Consider the following 19908-nt stretch of genomic DNA (forward strand, 5'->3'; position numbering starts at 1 on the left):
ATAGCTGTTTTAAGAACCAAAGCTAAAGTCAATTTAATTTTTTGTTTTTATACAAAAACATCTTAAAACAGAAGAGTAAACAATTATAGCGTTTGACTAAATGAAATAAGACTTTGTTTTCAAAACATAAACTTTCATTCAACCCATCGTTTGTGCAAAACTATTTCTGAAGTCACAATTACCCAAACGATTTGTAAATGACCATTAAGAAAATGGTAATTTATTTGTTGATTACCGCATTTGTTTTATCAAAGCACTTTGACACGTCTTATTTGTCGCAAAGTGCTAAAGTGCTGACATGAAAATTAGATGGGAGGTAATTTACCGAAAAAAAAGAATAGACAAAAAAATAAAACGAAGAAACTAAAATGTATTCAAAATTACTTACAGCTTTACAAAGAATCCCCCATCATTTTAAAATATTCCCACGAAACACTTATTTATGAGCTACATGATTACAGTAAAATCATATCTGTTATGAACCATTACTTTTCACTTAGCAACTATTTTATAACATCTAAAAGGTAAGAAAACAACTTCTCATCGGGTTTATTACAAAACTACGTTCCAAAGCTATGTATGTATATATATTTGAACAAAAACCGGCCTGTACATTTTTAAACAAAAACTCCTTGTATATTTTTGATAGAGAATTTTAAAACAAAATTTATATTCTCTCTCTAGGGAAATTGAAATTGTTGTTAACTGGTGGCGAAGTTTCACTGTGCAGAATTCTAAATTTGAAGCTTGGATGTTGACTTTTCGCGACAATCGACACTGAAGAAAGCGGCGAACGCCGGGAACATGACTTTTGACGGAAAACATGACCCGCCAACTATTTGAAAAGGTCAGCGAAAACAAAAACAAACACAAACAGAGTGATCGGCCGGCGTCTCTGGGGAAGAAGACCTTGCCCAAAGTCAAGTGCATTGGGCTCCGAGCTGGGCGAGATGATATAAAGAATGCGGCTGTGCACTCTGTGGCTAGTAGCCAGTTAGGCAGATAACCGAGAAGATCTAACCGAGATGCGACACTTGAACGCTATGATAGCCCCGATAGCCCCGATTCTGGGCCTGCTACTCGCACTCGTGGCGCTGGTCCACTCCGCTCCCGTGGAGGTCGTCTACACGGGCGAGAGCTGCGCCTGTCCCACCCAGCTGGGCTACCAGCTGAACGTGCCCAATCCTCCCAAGCAAAAGAAGTATGCGGGAGCCGAGTACGGCTATCGGGTGGAGAAGCCCGTCCAGACCAAGGCCAAGATCAGCTACAGCTTCGACTTCACCGTGGAGCAGCCCAGGACACCGGCCCCGCCCAAGACCAATCCCTCCAAGCTGTACGCCAAGGTGGACCGGATCACAGTCAACAAGGCGGGTAAGTGCAATCATCTCGTCCTTAAACGCAAGAACTCCCTTAGACGGACAACTCTCTCTCTCTCTTAAGCGGACAGGTTCCTTTGACCGTACGATTTTCTTTTTTTATTTTTATATTTTCTATTATTATTGTTCATCAAATATTAAACTAAATTGCTAACACAAAAGTTTATAATTTGCCTAAACTTCGTTAAGCGGACAGCTCTCCCTCAATCGGGCTTCTGTTTTGATATATGCCAGTGGAGAAATTACAAATTTCTTTTGTTTCTTAAATACATATTGAAGTGTTTTCAACCCATTAAACTCCTACAATCAAAATATTCATTAAACGTTAAACATAAGATCACAAAATAATTTAATTTTTCATAATATTTATTCCTTTGACATATTAAATCTAATTTTTTTTGTGGTTTTAGAATTTACTTTTATCTTTTATTCATCTTGAATAACAAAGCTTGAATTTAATGGCATCTTGAATATAAATAAGTCATAAAATAATTTACATTCTTGCTATCAATGGTTTCGTGTTATTTATTTGATTGAAATAGGTATCTCGTAAATGAAATTATTTTGTGGCTTAAAAATTATGACAGGGATTAAGTGTATATAAAGAAAGCTATTTTTTTTATATTATATTTTTATTTTATATTATCCTGAGCAAATTTCACATGTTTGTTTTTTTTTTCTTTTAGATTGCCAGGCCAAGAACAAGTCAACCTGCAGCTGCTCGAGTTGCGCCAGCCAAAAGCCCAGGTACGTAGCTCCACCGGTCAGGTCGCCCAACGCAATCCGTCGTCGCCGGGATCTCCGGCCACCCGGTTCGCTGCTCCGCCGGCGGCTCATGCGCCAGCAGCAGCTCCAGGACCGTCCGCCACGCTATGTGAAGCTGTACAGCAAGGACCTGACTCCCGTCCAGCAGAAGCAGCAGCAGCAGCTCAAGCTGTTCGGCCTGATTCCGGTGGAACCCGCACAGCCAGTGGCCGCCGCACCCAAGACGAAGAGGAAGACGAAGAAAACCCAGCCGAGCTGGATGGGATTGGGTCGCCGATTGCACAAGCGCGACATCAAGGGGGAGTACGATCTGCTCGAGCAAGACCGCTCCCAAATAGACCTCACTGCGCCGGAGATAATCCAGTTTATGCCGGAGACCCTGAACCCGAACTTTAAGCGCGGTCAGTGCCACATGGGCTGTGGAGCAATGACAGCGGCGGCACCGCCGCCAGAGGAGCCCCAGCCAAAAGTGGAGCAAGTGCCTCCTCAGGCTGGTCAAGTGGAGCAAACGGAACCGTTGGAGCTGCAGAACACGATTCCGGCCAAGCGGGCCGCCGCCTTTGGCTACTATCCCGTGCAGATTCCATCGCCGCTGAGTCGACCGGAGGACTACAAATTCGTGGATGACTCGCAGCTGAGCAGCCTGCTGTCCACCACATCCGTCCCAGATCCGCTGGAGTACAGCTCCACGCCGCTGCAGTTTGCCGGCGATCTGGAATCGGTCACGAGAAGATCCTATGGCGGTGCTCCACTTTTGGGTCTCGGCGGTGGCTATCCCGTGGAGCACGTTACCGACTCCCAGCTGGACAGCATCATCTCGGGCATTGTGTACAATCATCCGGCCTACGATCATCCTCACCATCATTACCACTCCACAGAGGGCACCCTGGTGGATCCGGAGCCGGTGCAAAAGCAGCAGACCACGGATTTCCTCAAGAAACTAATCGATGGTCGCCTGGGCGGCTGGGGATTCGATCAGGTCTCGGAACCGGAACAAAGTCTGCACGAGGATTACGCCAGACAACCGGCCAAGACATATGGCTACAATAGCCACACCCAGAATGGCTACAGTGTGGACACCTACAGTGCGCCACCAATCACGGACTATCTGAGGGCCTGGTTCTAGAAGTCCCACGCAAAAAACCTATCTTTTAGCCTTAGCTTTACTTTGAAAACCGAACACGAAAACGATCATAACCCAAAACCCAAAAAACAGAATATAATAAATTGAAAAAACATTGTGGTGTTTCTTTTCTTCAGTCACTCCATTCACAGTCTTCGTCTTTCTTCTCTTTGCAGCTGCAGCGAAGACGCGGGCTACGGCTACTGAAGAGAGGTCTTATAAAGAGGTCTTCCAAAACCAAAATCAAAACCAAAACCGAAACCTAACAAATAAAAAAAAAATCACCAACCCAACCCAAACCAAGCCAACCCATCGATCTGCTGAGCTCGGCTTAAAATCCAGCCAAAAGTAGGCCAGTGGGTCTTGTATATATATATATACTATAGCTTCCACCGCCGATTCCAACCTCCGATTTCTGTTTACGTCTACCGCTTTTGTCGGCACCTCAAGAAGTTGCCCCATTTAACTGGTTAATAAAGTGTTTGCTTGATTAAAAATACTCGATTCGATGGTTCTTGGGTTCCAGTGGTGCAGAATTTTTAACTAAGGTCTTGATTTCTATGGGACTATATGATACCCCTAAAAGTAGACCCCGATCTTGATGGTATTTCAGTATTTATAAATTGATAAGGTACTGTTTTTCATGTCAAAGGATTACAAATGTTGCTCGCAGATTAAAAATTAACAAGACTATAAATAAAAGATTTGTATCTGCTACTTTAAATCTTTATATCTTTAAAACTTAAAATCATTGTAAACAAAAAAATATCCAGTTAGTGGAAAATTATCACTGAAATCCACATGTATTTATCATTTAATTTAATAAAAGTGTGTTTTGAAATAAACAAAAGCAGAAAACTCCTTTTTTACATCAATATAGCTGTATTAAAATGAATACTAGTAAAAATAAAAGAGTTTACGCTTGTATACCGACATTTATCACGATCTGTCAATGGCTGAATATTTGTTGTTCTATATGAACAAATGGTTCATCATTCACCGCCAAAAATTCTTGCGATCGCATACCATTGAAAAGCAGAGAGATAGTCGTAGGTAAATTACCAAAAGTGGCAAAAAACGCCATAAACTTCGTGACCACAAGAGCAAAACATTTCTAGACGAGTTCGCAGAACTCGTGAATAACTTCGTAAATAAATAAATAATTAAAACATCGTATAGATGTATTTACTATAATGTTTTCAAGTATTTTAGAATTTGGGTTTACTTTAACCTTAAGTTTTCATTAAGTCTTTAAATCTATTGCAGAAGCTTGTCTGAGTTTTCCATAACTTTCTGGGATTCAAATCTGATATGAAATCAGACAACCTTGTAATTTTCGACATATCAACACGGTTTTACAGCATCCAATTAATGGCACATACATATGTACATCCAATCCATTTAGCCCACCAGTAGAAGAATCGAATGGTCATTCAAGGCCCATTGAGCCGAGCAAAAGAATTCAAACGACCCTGGCTCTCTTTTTTTTCCACCTGACGCATCAAGATCGCTGGAGATTCGTGGATGAGACATCTGGTGAATATGGCATATCTGGTTATAGATCACGTCCCGGCACGTCTTATTGTAAAGTTTGCTCGAATTGAGCTTCATTTTGGGGGTATTTAAGTGGAGTCCATGGGATCGGGGGGCTTCAGTCGAAATGGCAGCGGACAGCAGTTGGCCCAAACTGCTTTTGTGGCTCACAGCACTGGTCGTGCTTATCAACGCAGAGGTGGGTGTCTTCAAATATTAAATCTACTCAAAATGCAATTTGTGTATAATAGACGTTTTGGTATTAGAAACCTAGTGAGTCCACGCCCAGCGTTGATGAGGAGTATGATGGCAGCACCAGTCCGGGTCCGCCGCTAGAAGAGACCACCAATCGCATGGCAGCCCGCGTGGATCAGGCGGTCGATGGTGGTGGTGGTGGTCAGGAGCAGTATAATGAGATCGATGTGATGGCCTCCAAGTCCAAGAGTGGCCAAACCACAAGGATCGTCACCAACGGCGACGTGGACGAGAAGTTCTGGCTGACGCACCTGGGCGAGGATTTCAAGCATGCCATCCATCTGCAGGTGGGCGGCACCAACGAGGAATACAATCGCCTGATCAACCGGACCCAGAACGGTGTCCATGAAGAGGTGCATCATGAGTACTTGCCGGGTGCCGAGAGGCCTGGCAGTGTGGCTCCTTCACCTCCACCTCCAGCTCCACCTCCAGCCCGCCAATCTGGTTCAGCTTATCGCCATGGTTTCGACAATCGAGCCATGGCCATGAAGCAGCAATATCTTATACATCAGCAGAGCCAGCAGTCACATCCTTCACAGCAGCGATTTAACTATGCCCAACAACACACACAACACTATGCACAACCTCCGACACAACGACAGTATCAACAACAACAACACACCCATCAATATCCACATCAACAAACAGCACACAGAAACATGTACCCAAAACCACAGAGCTACGACAATCCACGGAGCTACATCATCAACTCTAGCGAGGATCAGCTGCACGCCGCCCAATCAAATCCGGCGCCAGTGCGATATTCTGGAGGAGATCGATCCAATCCCGAGGAGGAGGGTGACTCCCTTGACTCGCAGCTCAACTTCAAGTCGCCTTTCAACGACTACGGCAGTCGACCCACGCGAGATCTCACCTATTTACTCTACAAACGGGGTCTCTAAAAGGTAGAACCCCACTATTCTAAACATAAGACTTGCGGTCCCCAGTCCATTGAGTTCTATAAATGGGGCTGAGCCACACACAACACACACTCCACACACACACACACAAACACACACACACACAAACACACACACACAAACACACACACAACACAAACCACACAAACACTGAGATTTAAGGAATAACTATAACAAATAAAAGGAAACAAATAGATCAAAGTGGTTGTGTTTGGATTTAAATACGATACGATCAATCGATCTTATCCAAAAAAAAAAGCAGAAAACATGTTCAGTGACTAGTGACTCAATATTATAATTAATTACTCAAAAGTTTTAAATAACTGTTATTTTTAAAGCCATTCAACAATTCTGCAGATATCTTTAAATATTACCAACATTTAAATAGTATACCTTATGTTTAAAATTTAGACGAAAAGATCCACCTCTTAAAAATGTAAATTACATTCTGGGTATTTTATTTAACAAAAGTAGTAAGAAAAATAAATTACATTTACAATAAATTGTATTAAAGATAATGCCTAATGGTAAATAAAAACTATTAACAGTTTTTATAAAATTTAACATACAAGAATTTGTATATTTAAGTCAATACCACCAATTAAAGCTATATTAAAGTAAACACTTCATCCAGCAAAAATTTTGATTACACATAAACTAAAGAAGTTTTGTGAAAGTGAGAGATAAGATAAAGTAAACTCAATGATTCTTTGGAACTCACGCTGTAGTGTGCTTAAAACTGAAGCAGGAATTACCTAAAATATTTTTTAAATTCTTATGAAAAGATATCGCTATAAAACCAACACTAATTAAGGTAATGCAATCACAGGTGAAATTGAAGACTGAATAATCTCCCGAACTACACAACCGATTTATAATTATATTTATAGGTATTTTATCTATAACATCTTACTCGGAAATTTTTATTAAGCTTATCAGTTCACATATTTTTTCATAAAGAGTATCTCTAGTAAAAGCTATTATCAGTTCAAAGAGAAACTCAAAAATACTGCCAAAAGTATATCTGACAAAAATATTCGAAGAGATCAAAATACGCAGAAGAATAAGAGATCGCAAAGATTGAAATGTAAACAGAATATGAATAAATGTAAGATTTTAAAAATACAATTTTCGAAAAAAGAAGACAATAAAAACTTTAAAAACGGTATCAGAAATATTTTACGTATTTTCATTTGATGATAAAAAATATCTTACATTTAAATCCTTAAACACTTTTTCCAAAGAGAAAAACATAAGAGAGCTTCCGAAAATGCATAAATTTAAAAGTATTTTATAGGGCATATCAAAAGCCACTCCCTACGTTTATAAAAAAATAATTCACAGAAAGGATTAAGCCAGGTGACAATTAAAATTTCATAAAGAAATAATAAAGCATATTAAAAATTATGCGATTCATAGGTATTTTCATTAGATGATCAAGAACATCTTCAATTCGATCAGTAAAATATTATTCCAAAGAGAAGAACATACAAGCTACCAAAAGTGCATCAATCCAAAAGTATTTCAGAGAGCATATCAAACACGACTCCCCAGAATGCAACCATCCGTATGTATTTCTAAGAGAAGAAACCACAAAGACTGAGATTCGGAACGAGTGGAGCCGATCTTTGGGTCGATGTCGATCGCTGGAAGAGCTATGATTCAAGCCAAGGCGACCGCCACAAAGAGATGATTGCGACGGGCAGCAAGTTGGCACAGACACTGGGGGTTAGGAGTTTTTGTGGATTCAGATCTGGGCACGATGGCGAGACAAAGATGCGACGCGAAATCGGAAATGGAGATGGATCACGTAGCCGGCCGTGGCGGGCAGCGATTATAGGCGCTATAAAGAGCCGGAGTCATAGCCAGACAGCGAGCAGTAGACGATCCACACGTAAACGGCAACATGCAACTCGGTCTCTGGTTTGGCATTTTAGCCATCGCCGCCGCGCCGGTTAGTAACCAGTAGCCACTAGCCACTAGCCACTAGCCAGAAGTCTCAGCCATGGCGGCCACATTGCATCCATCTAACTTTCGTGCTCATTTTTCTCTCCCCTTCAGCTGGTGAGCGCTAATTATGGTCCCGCTGGCGGACATGGTCAAGGTGGACACGGACATGGTCAGTATCTGTCCAATTCCAACAACGGACTCGATGAGTACGTGAACGTGGCGACGGGCGGCAATCAGCCGTCTGCCAACCAGATCGCCTCCCAGGCCGAGATCCAGCCATCGCCGGAGGAAGCTAGCCGTCTGGGAAGCGTCCAGGCGCAACTTCAAGCCCTGAATGCCGATCCAAACTACCAGAAGCTGAAGAACTCGGAGGATATTGCCGATTCGCTGGCGGAGACCAATCTGGCCAGCAACATTCGTCAGGGCAAGATCAAGGTGGTGTCGCCGCAGTTCGTGGACCAGCATCTGTTCCGCTCCCTGCTGGTGCCGTCGGGTCACAACAACCACCAGGTGATCGCCACCCAGCCCCTGCCCCCCATCATTGTCCACCAGCCGGGTGCACCGCCAGCCTATGTGAACAGCGGCCCACCGACTGTGGTGCGCGGCAATCCGGTGATCTACAAGATCAAGCCCTCGGTGATCTATCAGCAGGAGGTGATCAACAAGGTGCCCACTCCGCTGAGCCTCAATCCCGTCTACGTGAAGGTCTACAAGCCGGGCAAGAAGATCGAGGCACCACTGTCGCCAGTGGTGGCCCCCGTCTACAGCCAGCCCCAGGGCTATGGTAGTGCCGGATCAGACGCCCCCTCGGCCGGTGCCGCGTCGTCCGCCGATGGCAATGGCTACGGCAACGAGGCTCCACTGTACAACAGCCCCGCGCCCTACGGCCAGCCCAACTACTAGATGGGCTCCTCCTCCTCATCCTCCTCAGCTGCGACAGCTGGTTTAATTTAAATTTCTATTTTTTTTTTCTTTGCCGACGACCGCTGAGTGCAAATAAAAGATGAAAAAATTACTTAAAACGTAAACGATTCGTGAAAATTATTTTGTTTGGGGGTTGCAAAGTGTTTGCAAAGCGCTATTATTCAGGCATGTCATCATAAATATATGTGGCAACATAAAGACGCAAGTTTAAACTTATTCAAGGCTTAACCTAAAGTTAAGACAGCCTAGCTTTATTATTACTTGTCATAAAAAACACATTATTCTAGCTATCAAGGCCTAACTCGAAGTAAGAGTGTAATTTATTTAATCATACTTTCAACCTTCTAATATTAACACATTAAGTACAGACATTCGGAATAAGAACTTTTCCAAATATTTAGTTTGTGTTTCATAAGTTGAAAAATAATGTAATTAACATTAGTATAACAACGCAAACCCAGGTATTAGAAGTAAAGAGGTTAAGTAATGGACCCAGAAGTTAGGGTCATGGTCACATTTCTGCAATATTCATTATAATAATAGATCTGCGTCACTAAACACTAAATAAGATGACTCACTTCGCGCCAGTTTTATATAGTTTAATAGATATTAAATATCAAAATCTTGAATAAAATTATTTCACACACTTGTGATCGTATGTTTACTCAATTTATTATTAAGATAAACAATGGCTCTTTAGCTCTTATTATAAAAAACTATTATTAATTAAATTTTAAAATGATAAAAACACTAAACCATCAACATAAACTTCTAGAATACTATTTAATCTTTATTGGGCTTTTATTTGTATGAGTTCTTTGTTCGAGAAACTTTTAAGGCACAAGCCCAAAAGAAAATTTATTAATAATAAAAATGTAAAAATAATATTTTTCTTGGTTTTATTTGAAATGTTGTGTTTTTTGTATTGGCGAAGTATCAAATCCTTATTAACTTAAATAGAAAATACTATTACAGATAACTAAAATGGCATATTATTTTGTATAAATATATTTATACATACATATGTCATTAGCAAGCACACTGTCAAAATTATGACTTTATGTTTATATATATGGGTTTTACAAGGAAAACAAATGGGGAGTCTGATTCAAAGAATCATCTTGAAAGTATTTGGTTATCAAGCAACCTTATCAAATGTAAACTTTAGAAAATCAATTTATATTAAAGGATATTTTATGACAGACGTCTTTTAAGACACTTTTACACACTTTAATCTTGTTAAATTTTATGCTTTTTCATAGCCAACTGCTTATTAAGATGCGAATCTTTGGATATCATTTTTCCTATCCATTCCAATTCCACCACTCGATTTCTCTCTTTCTGACTGACTCCCGGGTCTTATGTCTGCCAATGCGGAACTATTTTCGCTATCTGGTCAGACGTTCGAACCTCGATATGCGGTGGAGATTCAAAGCCCGGCTGTTGTTCTTGCAATGGGCACTGGTCGGTCAACGGGGGTTTTTGGGCTGTGGCTGCTACTTCTACGTAAGTGGAAGAGACGCCGTGATTAGCGCTGGCCGCGATGCGATGCGATGCGTGCGATCTATCAACATTTGGCCATGTTTCGCTCGCATCGCGTGGGCCCGGAGCGGAACAGCCGGCACCAGAGTCGCCATCAATCCAAATGTCACGTAGCCGGAGCCGGAGACGCGCCCGGAGCATATTTAAAGTAGTCGGCCACCAATGGAGGGCAGCAGAAGACAGCAGACAGTCCAAGCGGGAGCACACCAGAGGCCCAAGAGCAACTGGAACTGCAAGACTGGGAGACAAGATGACGAGATCGACCTACATTTGGGCGCTTGCCGCCTGCCTGATCGTAAGTGTTAACGCTCGAAATCTTAGGATTATACTCAGAAGAGTTCTCAAAGTCTCCTCTTTTGTTGTCCCAATATTCGGATTATTCCAAGATCCATGGAGATTTGGGTTAAAGTCACTTTAAAACAATGATAAACTTCATCCTTTTCTTTTGTTTTCGACATAAAAACTTATTTTCGAAAGAAAATTTGGTAACGAAATAATAGTTTACCAGCATTTATATGATTTCAAAATCTATATGTGACCTGTAAGAATATTTCTTCACAAGTAAATTTTTTATTTACCATTAACACTTCTTAGAAACTCCGAAGATTTTATTGCCATTATATATCACTAATATATGATTCTCATATTAAAGGGTTTTCAAAACCATAGTAAAAGAAACTGTAGAAGAGACTTTAAAATTTCCCAAAATAAAAACCTCTTAAGATTTGCTTAAAACCAAGCGTTTATAACTCAAACATTAGTTTTAAAACTTATAGTATCAGTTTAGAAATATTTAATAAGCAAAAGAAAATAGAGGAGTGCCAATTATAACCCATTTTCCTCTCTTTTTGCAGGCCTGTGCGAGCGCCAATTACGGCGCTTCCCAGGGCTATGGACCCGGATCTGGTGGCCATAGCGGCGGCTCCGATGGCGCTGCCGATGCCGCCTCGGCGGCCGCAGCTGCTGCCGGTGGTGCCGGCGGAGCTGGTGGCGAGTACAGTGGTGCTGGCGCCAGTGCCGGTGCTCTGGAATCCCAAGCCGATGCCGCCGGTGTGGCCCAGGCTGGCCAGAGCAGCTACGGCTCCGATCAGAACATCCCGTACAAGGCGGTGAACACCAAGGGCAACACCCTTACCTCGTCGATCACCTACCCGCAGAACAAGGGCGAGATCCTGATCCATCGCCCCGCGCCCATCATTGTCAAGCGTCCGCCCACCAAGGTGCTGGTCAACCATCCCCCACTGGTGGTGAAGCCCGCGCCCGTGGTGCTGCACAAGCCTCCAGCAATCGTGCTGCGCAAGGTCTACGTCAAGCACCACCCACGTCGCGTCAAGGTTGAGCCCGTGTTCGTCAATGTGGTGAAGCCGCCAGCAGAGAAGTACTTTGTGAACGAGAACAAGCAGGGCTACGGACAGGGCTCGCAGTCCCATGGACACGGTGGACACGGTCACGGCGGACACGGACATGGCGGACACGGACACAGTGCCGGTCCCCACAGTGGTCCCCATGACGGTGGTCGTGCCCTGCCCGCCTACGCTTCGGGAGCTGACTCCGCCGCCGCCAGTGCTGGCTACCAGCTGCTCCAGAGCGGCAACCAGGGTCTCTCCGCCCTGGCCAACATCGCCGGCGAGGGTCAATATGGACCCGCCGCACCCAGCCATGGACATCAGCACTACAGCGCCGGTCCAGCTGGACATGGTGGCTATGCTCCTTCCTCTTATTAAAGAAGAAAAAAAAAGGATTAAGTGACTGCAGCGGCTACGGAATCTCCTGAAGCGGTTGTCCAGTCACTTGGTTATCCGGCTGATTAGTTACTATGTTTTAGAAACAAACAAAAAAACAAAAAACACTGCCTGATCGCCCAATGCCCATGCCTACGCCCACGCCCACGCCCACCCATGCACACAAATCCGCACCCAAATCCACCCACCCATTCAATGGCCAAGGGGGCGTGGCACTCAGGTTTCTTTGCAAGCAAATAAAATATTTGAAAAAAAAATCATACTCAAATTAATGGTTATGTTCAAGGGTTAAATTGGTTAAACGTAAAAATGGGTTTTTACAAATCATTACAGTGCAGCTAGATATATACCCTATAAGGAGGTATTGACACTTCCGATTATTAATTATATTTGTTCTTCTTTTTTGAATTGTAATTGTAATTGCAATTTCCATCTATTTTGTTACAACCAAGGAAAGTTGATTATAAGAGATTTACAAATTACTTTTGAAACAATTTCGACTTTACCATGTTAGAACCATGGAAAGTTGATTATAAGAGATCAAAATACCTTAAATTTCTAACATTAAAATAAAAAACTGTACAAACAAAAATTTGCCATATAAAATATTAGTTTTTTTAAATATAGAAAGCATATGGCGGATCTTAGGAGAAGTTTGGAAATATTCAAAAGTTCTATGCACAATAAACAAGTCGTTTACAAGTCATAATTTATCATAAAAAATTAATATCGAATATTATGGGCAATAAATGAAAGATATTTTGAAAAAACAAAAAATATCGAAAGAAATATCATATTTGACTCACCGACAAATGTATTCCTTCAGTTCCAGTTAAATCGACAAGTGCGAGTACGAGAGCTTGAGGTTACCAAAAAGTGTCGCCTATAATCCACACAAATTGGAAGTGCGAGCTGTCATTACAGCCATCGGTTGTCCTTCCCATTGTTCTGTTCAACCAACTTGAGTCCCACGCAACTTTCAATAACAAACAAGCAGCAACAACAGCGATAATAATGGGTATTGTAAAGAAGCGATCGCTTGATGACAGGTGAAATCTCAAAGTAGGTCGCCCAGTGCCGCCCATTTTGCAGTTTGAAAATTCAGCATAAAAATGCGACACTTCTGCACAGCGATTTCAGTCTGTAAGCAGAAATAAATTGAGAGCATTAATAAAATAACCAAGTAAACAGAAATAATAAAGCCAACAGAGAAACGAATCGGATCCAAGTTCAAAGCTTTTGGGGCACAGTTTAAAAAGTAAAAAAAAAAGTAAAGTGCGAAATGACTCAAATGGGCTTCCTTATGGTGGTGCTGTGTTTTGCACTCCTCGCTTTCTGTTCCGGACAAGTAAATATTTGGAATTGTTCTTTAAAAATAAGCAAATCAAATAACAATTAAATTCTAATGCAGGGTATCACAGAAAATCCTTATGACCGAAATTGTAACAAAAATATATATTGTTTGTTTGAAGATTCTTAAAAAAACATCCCGTGCAGGTACGTTTACAAGAAAACAACTTAAAAATTCTGCAGAAATAATTATATAAACATTATGACGCTGAACAAGGTTTCTGTGATACCATAGTTTGCTCATATTATACATAAATAAGCCATACAAAGCTGCTTAACTATTTTTTAAAGTGTTTAGTACAGTAATGATAGTATTTTCATAAATTAAACTATTTAACTAAGCTAACCTTTTTAATGTTAGCTATACATTAGCGGTGCGTAAACAAATAAATAATGTATTTATTTTCCTTTCCTTCAATTAGCCATCCTATAGAAGGTCGACAGAAGCCAGCATGGATGCCCTGCACACCTTAACTCATCTTTTATTTAGCGTTATTGATAGTTTTAACTTTGGTTAGTTTTAATAATTCGTGGCAGATAAATTGGGTACTATGAATTTCCAAATTATTTAAGCTTTTTGTTTTTTTTTTTTAATGTCACAGAGCACTAGTTTGTTTTGGGAGTACTATATTGAAATATAAACCATGCAATAAATAAAATGACTATGATTAAAACCCGTTTTTTTTGGTTTGACTAGGAACTTAAAAGACAACAAGGCAACAATAAAATCATGAAAATCAAGGATATTGTCTCAGTTTTCTTATATAATCAAAGTAATCCACACATTTTGCATTTACAATCTGAAATCGCACCGAAAGACGAGTATGCCACTTACTTAATTGCAGCACCTGCAAGTCTTTCGCGTATTTTGTCTTTTGCTTTACACTCGAATCTTGTTTTATTTATGGTTAATTTTCTGGAACACTTTACATGGGTGAGTCTCAAGCCGATCAGCGAGTTTATAAATATATAGAAGTATATATAGAGTAAGTGTTAGTTGTAAGGTTTTTAAATAAATCATATAAATAGGTTGTTCTTGGTTTTCTTGCAGGCTACACCTTTACCGACTTTAGAGCAAGCGTTAAAAAAATCGCATAAAATTACGTTGAATTACATGTTTAAAATGAAGTTAAGTTGACATTTGCGTTAAGTTATGCAATCGATAGTTGTACAGAAGCTGAGTGGTAAACGGAGGAGCAGGTGGCATATAAAAAGTTGACTACAAATTTAAAAGTGCGATTAAATTTTAAAAGTCGTTGCTTGGTTGGAATGGAATGCACTCGATGGGCACGGCCTCTCCCTCTCTCTTAGAAATGATCTGATTTTTTCCCCGTTTTTAGTGATGACGCGGTGCAGCATAGACGGCTGCTGGCTGGGATTGGTGGGGCATGGGTACCGGTGCCTGCTGTCGCTGTTGCTGAGGCTGCGGCTGTGCCAGCGGTTGTGCCAGCGGTTCCATGTTAAAGTTGTTGATCACCTCGTAAGGGGCCACAAGGGGAGCTCCAATGCCCCAGGCATAGGGATTCTGGAAAAGAAGTCAATTTAAAAGGCTTCTACAAATAAAGGGAAAATAACAAATTTTAACAACAAAAAAATACTTTTTAGGCCGTGTTTTAAGATGCCCTTTAACTTATTTAACAATTTAAAAATACACAAGAATAAACCAAAACCGACTAATAACGATTTTTATAAAAAAATAAAGATATTAAGTTAAGATAAAGCTAAAAACTAAACGAGTCATTCTATTGGTTTTTATTGACCTGTATATAAATTGGTTATAGATTTCTATAATACAACTTTCATCGTCAGAATATTTTAAATTTCAAAGCCTTAAGCTTTGTTCTCGGAGCAGACAGAAACGACCAACAATTGCTAGCCTATTGCTAACATAATACCTACAAAAACAATATAGATGTAGACAAATGAGTGCTGTTCTCATACCTGTCCTGGAGTTGTTCCGGGTAACTGAGGCGGTCCCGCTTTGTGAAAAAATATCGGCGGCGGCGGCGGTTGGAGCAGCCGCGGTGGCGACATCAAATGATGCGGCGGAGGCGATGTGTAGAAACTAAATTGACTGCCATTCGAGCTGGGCGAGGGGGTGGGCGTGGGCAGAAAGGCCGCTGGGCCCAACTGATCCTTTAGGTCATGGAGCTGCTCCGGGCGTTTACAGCGGCCTTTGCCCAGAATCATAGTGCGCTTGGCGTAGGCGGCTTTCTCGAGCGGCGGCGACTGCTGCTCCGCAGCATTTGCCGCCTCTGGCGAAGATGGCGGAGTGGCCTCGGCCGCCAAAAGCTCCTCTCCGGTGCCGCCGCCTCTCCCCGGCTGTTGGTCCGTGTTGTTCTGATGATTGTATGCCATTATTGATAGATCCTCAGGCGGCGCTTGATGGGCCATACGCCAATGCATGTCCACGCCCATGTTGTAGAAGTATCTCAAAGTGCTCACATCCACTGGCAAATCCTCACCGTTCAGGTGCAGGGAACGACGTGGTTCTCCGACCCCGGGAACATTTAGCGGTGGCGGAGGAAGAGGCATGAAGGGGTGTGCACCCGGCATAGCTAAAGCTCCCGGTGGTGGTGGAGCATAACCACCGAAGGGCATGTAAACACAGCCCTCGGCTGTCGGGGGATGTGGTGTTCCAGGCATGGGAAATTGAAACTCCTCGGAAAGAGCTAGCGGAGACGAGGGCCACGGTGGCGGAGCCTGGCTGGGGCGACCCGCCAACAGGGGCAAATAGTTCATATATTGAGCGGGCGGTGGAGCAGCAGTCTCCTGGTTTTGGTTGGAATTCGATTTCTGTCCCTGAGCCCTCTGTTTCTGCGGCTGTTCCTCCCGATCCGTCTGCTCCTCAACCGGATTCTGGTTTTGCTGATCAGGATCCCGATGATCGCCCTGCTGCTCCTCCTGGTGGTGGGCCTCTTGATAGCAATTCTCCAAGGGAATGTAGCCCTGCATCGGCACCAAATCACACTTGCTGGGCTCAAAGTATTGCCCCATTTCGAACACCTTGTTCTTCTTCCATTTCGAAATCTTGTTGGCTTTGCCGACAAACTTGGGCAAATGCACTCGGTTCATCTGGCGCTGATAGCGGTAGGGCAACGCCCAAGGGCGGTATTCTTCTGGCGGCAGGGGATGCAGCGACTCATAGGGAACCTGGGCCAGCAAGAGATGTCCATGTTAGTAAGGTTTTTCTTTTTTATGGAGCAAGGTGCTTATCAACTAACACAAAAGAAAGACTAGCTTCGGATACCGAAACTGAAGGGCACCCTTGCAGATTAAGATTGATATTTTCGGAAATATAATCAAACACACATATTTACAGCAAACAAATTTAATCTAAGAAAATAGTTTTGTAAAAAATATAAAAACCACTCTCAAATATTTCAAAAATGAAGTCATACAATAAAAAATTAAATAAATTAAATTCGAGAACTTCTGACGTTTTTTTTTTTAACTGCATTTCAAAATATTAATATTAATATTATCAAATTTGATTTTAATTAGAACCATAAATATACAGCTCTGCAAGGGCATACATTAAAAAAACAGATAAGAAAAGCGGTACCCATAGCTTTTGGCCTAGCATCTCGGCAAAGACGATGCAGGCGGTCTTGTCTTTGGAGATGCTTTGAATGTGGCACGTGTACATCTCCGATTCGTACTCCAATTCCACCTTGCACTTTGCGCCCACCTGGAAAACAAATCACACGGCAACGAGACGAGCAAGAATAAAAGCTGGACGTATACTAAAGCGTTAAGTTTGGCGAGTGTGAAGATGGACATGAAAGTGTTTAAAGCTTGATGGGTTGACATGAAACATGCGTATGTGTGCTTAACGATTATTAAAATTCCACCCGAGTTTACCTTAAAGTTATAGTCATTGACGTAGACATTATAACGCTTGGCCTCCTTGCGTATGTCGTTCCAGCAATCAAATTCGATATTCCGATACATAAAAGGGTCCATTGACTTGGCCACCTTGTAGGGAAACGGTGTGATGCCTGAAAATCAACAGTGCAAGCCATTAGAAAACCGTAATAAGGATCTTGAATCGCTCGAAATAAAATAAATTGTATATTTTATAGGGTATACTGACCATCATACAAAAGTTGGCGCACACAGGACTCCAATCGGTTGGGACACATGGGCAGATGGTCGTTTGATTCGTGGCCACCAGTGCCAGGCAGTTTCCGATCCTCCTGTTGTTTCGATTCCCGTCGGCTTGTCTTTCGACTATTATTGCTCTGAATGCCACAGGTGCTGTGAAAATTGCACAGCATAAAATTCTCCAAAATGCAGTTGGTGTTCTCCGGCAGATCAAGCGCGAAAGTGTGACCATCGGAGCACTGAATGCCAATCATATAGCCCTGGTCATTGAACTGCACATCGGACTTATCCCAATCGAAAGAGTGTGGATGCAACATGATCTCCACGGCGAACGATACGTCGGGCAGTTTGAACAGCTGCTGGTACAGCAACTTAAAGCCGATCGCTGGTAAATACACAAAGTACCATATAAAGCAGCTAATTTATATAAATCGGCAACCACCTACACTGACAAATCGCGGCAGTTTCTATATAGTTTACTTCAAAGACCGAATCAAAGTGATTCTCGTTGTTGAAAAAGACCCGAAAGTTTTCCGGATAGCGTCGATTGAAAATTACACTGGTTCCCATGTTGTAGGGCTCATACAAAATCACATTGCGTCTGGGAATATGTAAGGCAATAAGGAAAATTGGGAGTTTGCACAAGTTTTTAACGTTATAACCATTCGTTTTTACACTTACCGATACAGGCAGGACATAGCGCGCAGTTCTGTCATTGTTCCATAGGTCTTGGGCTTGGACATGTCCTGCATGTAGCTATCAAAATCACCTGGGATGTCCTGCAGAATATAAAATAAGAATAAGTCGAAGCTAATATGGGGCAGTCTAATAAACTTAAATAATATATTCTAGTGAGATTTCTCTATTAACATCAAAACAAGTTTACATTCAATGAAGAGTTTTGAGTTTTGGAGATTCTTGTAATTTCTAAGGGTTTGTGTAAATGTGGTTTTGTTGAGGTTGTATTTCATTTTCCTTTTTCTTATGAAGTTTATAAATATTCGACTTATTCCCATAGATTGTCTGTTAGGGAAAAATAATTATGTGGGTGGAATCGCTACCTTCTCAAATATGCGTCGTTTTAGGGTCATGAACCGGACGCATTCCAGCCGGATTTCATAGTGCAACATCTGGGTGTCGTACATCTGCTCGGCGATCACCCGAAACAAACTGGAGGCGTCCCGGGCCGTGTGCTTCCGGTAGAGCCCGCGGCTTTCCAAGTACTGATCGTACGGATCCGGGGCCTGTCTGCTGCCGGACGTAATAGGGCGCTGCGCTTGCATGTCCATGACGACTTCTAAAAAAAAAACCATAAATACATTTAGTAACTAACATTCCAACACGATTTTAGGTTACCCATCCAGTCGCAGTTTCTTTTGGCACGAGAGTCTAATAACCAACTCTCTAGAACCAAATTAAACTATAATATTCCATTGCTTCAAGTCAAATTCTAAGCAATATGTTAATTTTTTCAAGGGATCGGTATCCCCACAGATTAGAGCGAGATAGCCATATTGAAGGTAAAATTTAAAATGGTGGCGTGCGAGGCATAACGAAGACAAAATAAAATGGAAAAGCAATAGGTAACGCTGACAAAGAAAACTTAAAAATTTGTTTATAATTTATTAAATCTGGCAGAACCTTGTTTTTCGTCGACTTTACGTAAAAACGTACTAGAACGATATTAAATAATACAACAATTTTTCGACTTAACTGGTATTCTGGTTTCTTCCGTCCACCGATTTGTCACTCAAATAATCAATAACTTATATTAGTTCTGCAGCACCCGCACTTGGCACCGTTACAGAGAAAAGAAATCAAGCAAATGGCAATGATCTTACCTTCCAGAAAATAGGAACTGAGTGTGAGAGAAGAAGCTTCCAGTGGTTGGAAGGATGTTACAAAAGAGAATAAACAATAGGGATGTGAACACCATGGCAGATCACAAGTTTAAGGCATGATTATTTTAAGTTTGTAAGGTTAATTAACAAATATTTGACAAAAAACAAGTGGATTCAAGTACATAAGATGACAAGAACATATCTTTAGACGAGCTTATATTAGGAATATCAAATCCAACACACTTATAATGAAACTTTACAAAACTGAGAAACAAATTAAAACTTGTAATCTAAAATTCTCTTTGGATCACAGGAATATTTAAATTTAAAAAGCAATGTTTTTGCGGCTAGAAAACTCTCTTACCGTTGTCTATCGATGACAGCGATAGCCGCATCATCTGTTCCGTTCCATCCCTAAAAGTGCCAGACATGCTTCGCAGCGTTGCTGTTGTTGTTGGCCCTTTTTTAAGGGGGTGGAAA

At 41.7% G+C, this 19908-nt stretch overlaps 5 protein-coding genes and 1 long non-coding RNA gene across 11 annotated transcripts; 5 read left to right on the forward strand and 1 right to left on the reverse strand.

The window, feature by feature from the left end:
- Positions 1-657: 657 nt before the first annotated feature.
- Positions 658-3519, forward strand: LOC128264595 (uncharacterized). Of its 2 annotated transcripts, XM_053000159.1 has the most exons (3): positions 673-1371; positions 2063-2123; positions 3441-3519. In XM_053000159.1, the coding sequence occupies exons 1-3, from the start codon at positions 1026-1028 to the stop codon at positions 3469-3471; spliced, it is 438 nt and encodes a 145-aa protein (XP_052856119.1). In that variant the 5' UTR covers positions 673-1025; the 3' UTR covers positions 3472-3519. The 2 variants fall into 2 exon arrangements, with proteins under 2 accessions (XP_052856118.1, XP_052856119.1); XM_053000158.1 differs by lacking the exon at positions 3441-3519 and having other exon boundaries at positions 658-1371; positions 2063-3379.
- A 1380-nt stretch (positions 3520-4899) lies between these two features.
- LOC128264601 (uncharacterized) lies at positions 4900-6348 on the forward strand. 2 transcript variants are annotated; one of them, XM_053000169.1, is made up of 2 exons: positions 4900-4996; positions 5049-6348. In XM_053000169.1, exon 2 carries the CDS (start codon positions 5151-5153, stop codon positions 5952-5954), a length of 804 nt encoding a protein of 267 aa, XP_052856129.1. In that variant the 5' UTR covers positions 4900-4996; positions 5049-5150; the 3' UTR covers positions 5955-6348. The 2 variants fall into 2 exon arrangements, with proteins under 2 accessions (XP_052856129.1, XP_052856128.1); XM_053000168.1 differs by having other exon boundaries at positions 4920-4996; positions 5064-6348.
- Positions 6349-7806: 1458 nt separating this feature from the next.
- Positions 7807-8950, forward strand: LOC128264602 (chorion protein S36). The gene is made up of 2 exons (XM_053000170.1): positions 7807-7926; positions 8034-8950. Exons 1-2 carry the CDS (start codon positions 7879-7881, stop codon positions 8823-8825), a joined length of 840 nt encoding a protein of 279 aa, XP_052856130.1. The 5' UTR covers positions 7807-7878; the 3' UTR covers positions 8826-8950.
- A 1593-nt stretch (positions 8951-10543) lies between these two features.
- On the forward strand, positions 10544-12396 carry LOC128264597 (chorion protein S38). Its single transcript, XM_053000160.1, has 2 exons — positions 10544-10683; positions 11243-12396. Exons 1-2 carry the CDS (start codon positions 10639-10641, stop codon positions 12110-12112), a joined length of 915 nt encoding a protein of 304 aa, XP_052856120.1. The 5' UTR covers positions 10544-10638; the 3' UTR covers positions 12113-12396.
- An 866-nt stretch (positions 12397-13262) lies between these two features.
- LOC128264627 (uncharacterized) lies at positions 13263-14188 on the forward strand. The gene is made up of 3 exons (XR_008268754.1): positions 13263-13478; positions 13542-13627; positions 13903-14188. It is a non-coding gene; the product is annotated as an uncharacterized LOC128264627 (long non-coding RNA).
- Positions 14189-14364: 176 nt separating this feature from the next.
- LOC128264610 (protein ovarian tumor locus) lies at positions 14365-19908 on the reverse strand. 4 transcript variants are annotated; one of them, XM_053000180.1, is made up of 9 exons: positions 19793-19908; positions 18649-18884; positions 18269-18366; positions 18034-18188; positions 17577-17972; positions 17345-17481; positions 17046-17171; positions 15422-16633; positions 14365-15005 (listed from the first exon to the last, which is right to left on the reverse strand). In XM_053000180.1, exons 1-9 carry the CDS (start codon positions 19857-19859, stop codon positions 14817-14819), a joined length of 2616 nt encoding a protein of 871 aa, XP_052856140.1. In that variant the 5' UTR covers positions 19860-19908; the 3' UTR covers positions 14365-14816. The 4 variants fall into 4 exon arrangements, with proteins under 4 accessions (XP_052856140.1, XP_052856141.1, XP_052856142.1 ...); XM_053000181.1 differs by lacking the exon at positions 19793-19908 and adding an exon at positions 18944-19080; XM_053000182.1 differs by lacking the exon at positions 19793-19908 and adding an exon at positions 19302-19778 and having other exon boundaries at positions 14366-15005.

This window comes from Drosophila gunungcola, unplaced genomic scaffold (genome assembly GCF_025200985.1).
Source record: "Drosophila gunungcola strain Sukarami unplaced genomic scaffold, Dgunungcola_SK_2 000075F, whole genome shotgun sequence".
NCBI classification, from domain to species: domain Eukaryota; kingdom Metazoa; phylum Arthropoda; class Insecta; order Diptera; family Drosophilidae; genus Drosophila; species Drosophila gunungcola.

Coding starts and splice junctions, on each gene's coding strand:
- LOC128264595 (XM_053000158.1), top strand. CDS start 1,026: ATGCGACACTTGAACGCTATGATAGCCCCGATAGCCCCGATTCTGGGC. Junction 1,372..2,062: donor GATCACAGTCAACAAGGCGG/GTAAGTGCAATC, acceptor TTTTTCTTTTAG/ATTGCCAGGCCAAGAACAAG.
- LOC128264601 (XM_053000168.1), top strand. CDS start 4,925: ATGGCAGCGGACAGCAGTTGGCCCAAACTGCTTTTGTGGCTCACAGCA. Junction 4,997..5,063: donor TCGTGCTTATCAACGCAGAG/GTGGGTGTCTTC, acceptor TTTTGGTATTAG/AAACCTAGTGAGTCCACGCC.
- LOC128264602 (XM_053000170.1), top strand. CDS start 7,879: ATGCAACTCGGTCTCTGGTTTGGCATTTTAGCCATCGCCGCCGCGCCG. Junction 7,927..8,033: donor TAGCCATCGCCGCCGCGCCG/GTTAGTAACCAG, acceptor TCTCCCCTTCAG/CTGGTGAGCGCTAATTATGG.
- LOC128264597 (XM_053000160.1), top strand. CDS start 10,639: ATGACGAGATCGACCTACATTTGGGCGCTTGCCGCCTGCCTGATC. Junction 10,684..11,242: donor CGCTTGCCGCCTGCCTGATC/GTAAGTGTTAAC, acceptor CTCTTTTTGCAG/GCCTGTGCGAGCGCCAATTA.
- LOC128264610 (XM_053000180.1), bottom strand. CDS start 19,859: ATGTCTGGCACTTTTAGGGATGGAACGGAACAGATGATGCGGCTATCG. Junction 18,367..18,648: donor AACGACGCATATTTGAGAAG/GTAGCGATTCCA, acceptor TATATTCTGCAG/GACATCCCAGGTGATTTTGA. Junction 17,172..17,344: donor TCAATGACTATAACTTTAAG/GTAAACTCGGGT, acceptor TTTGTTTTCCAG/GTGGGCGCAAAGTGCAAGGT.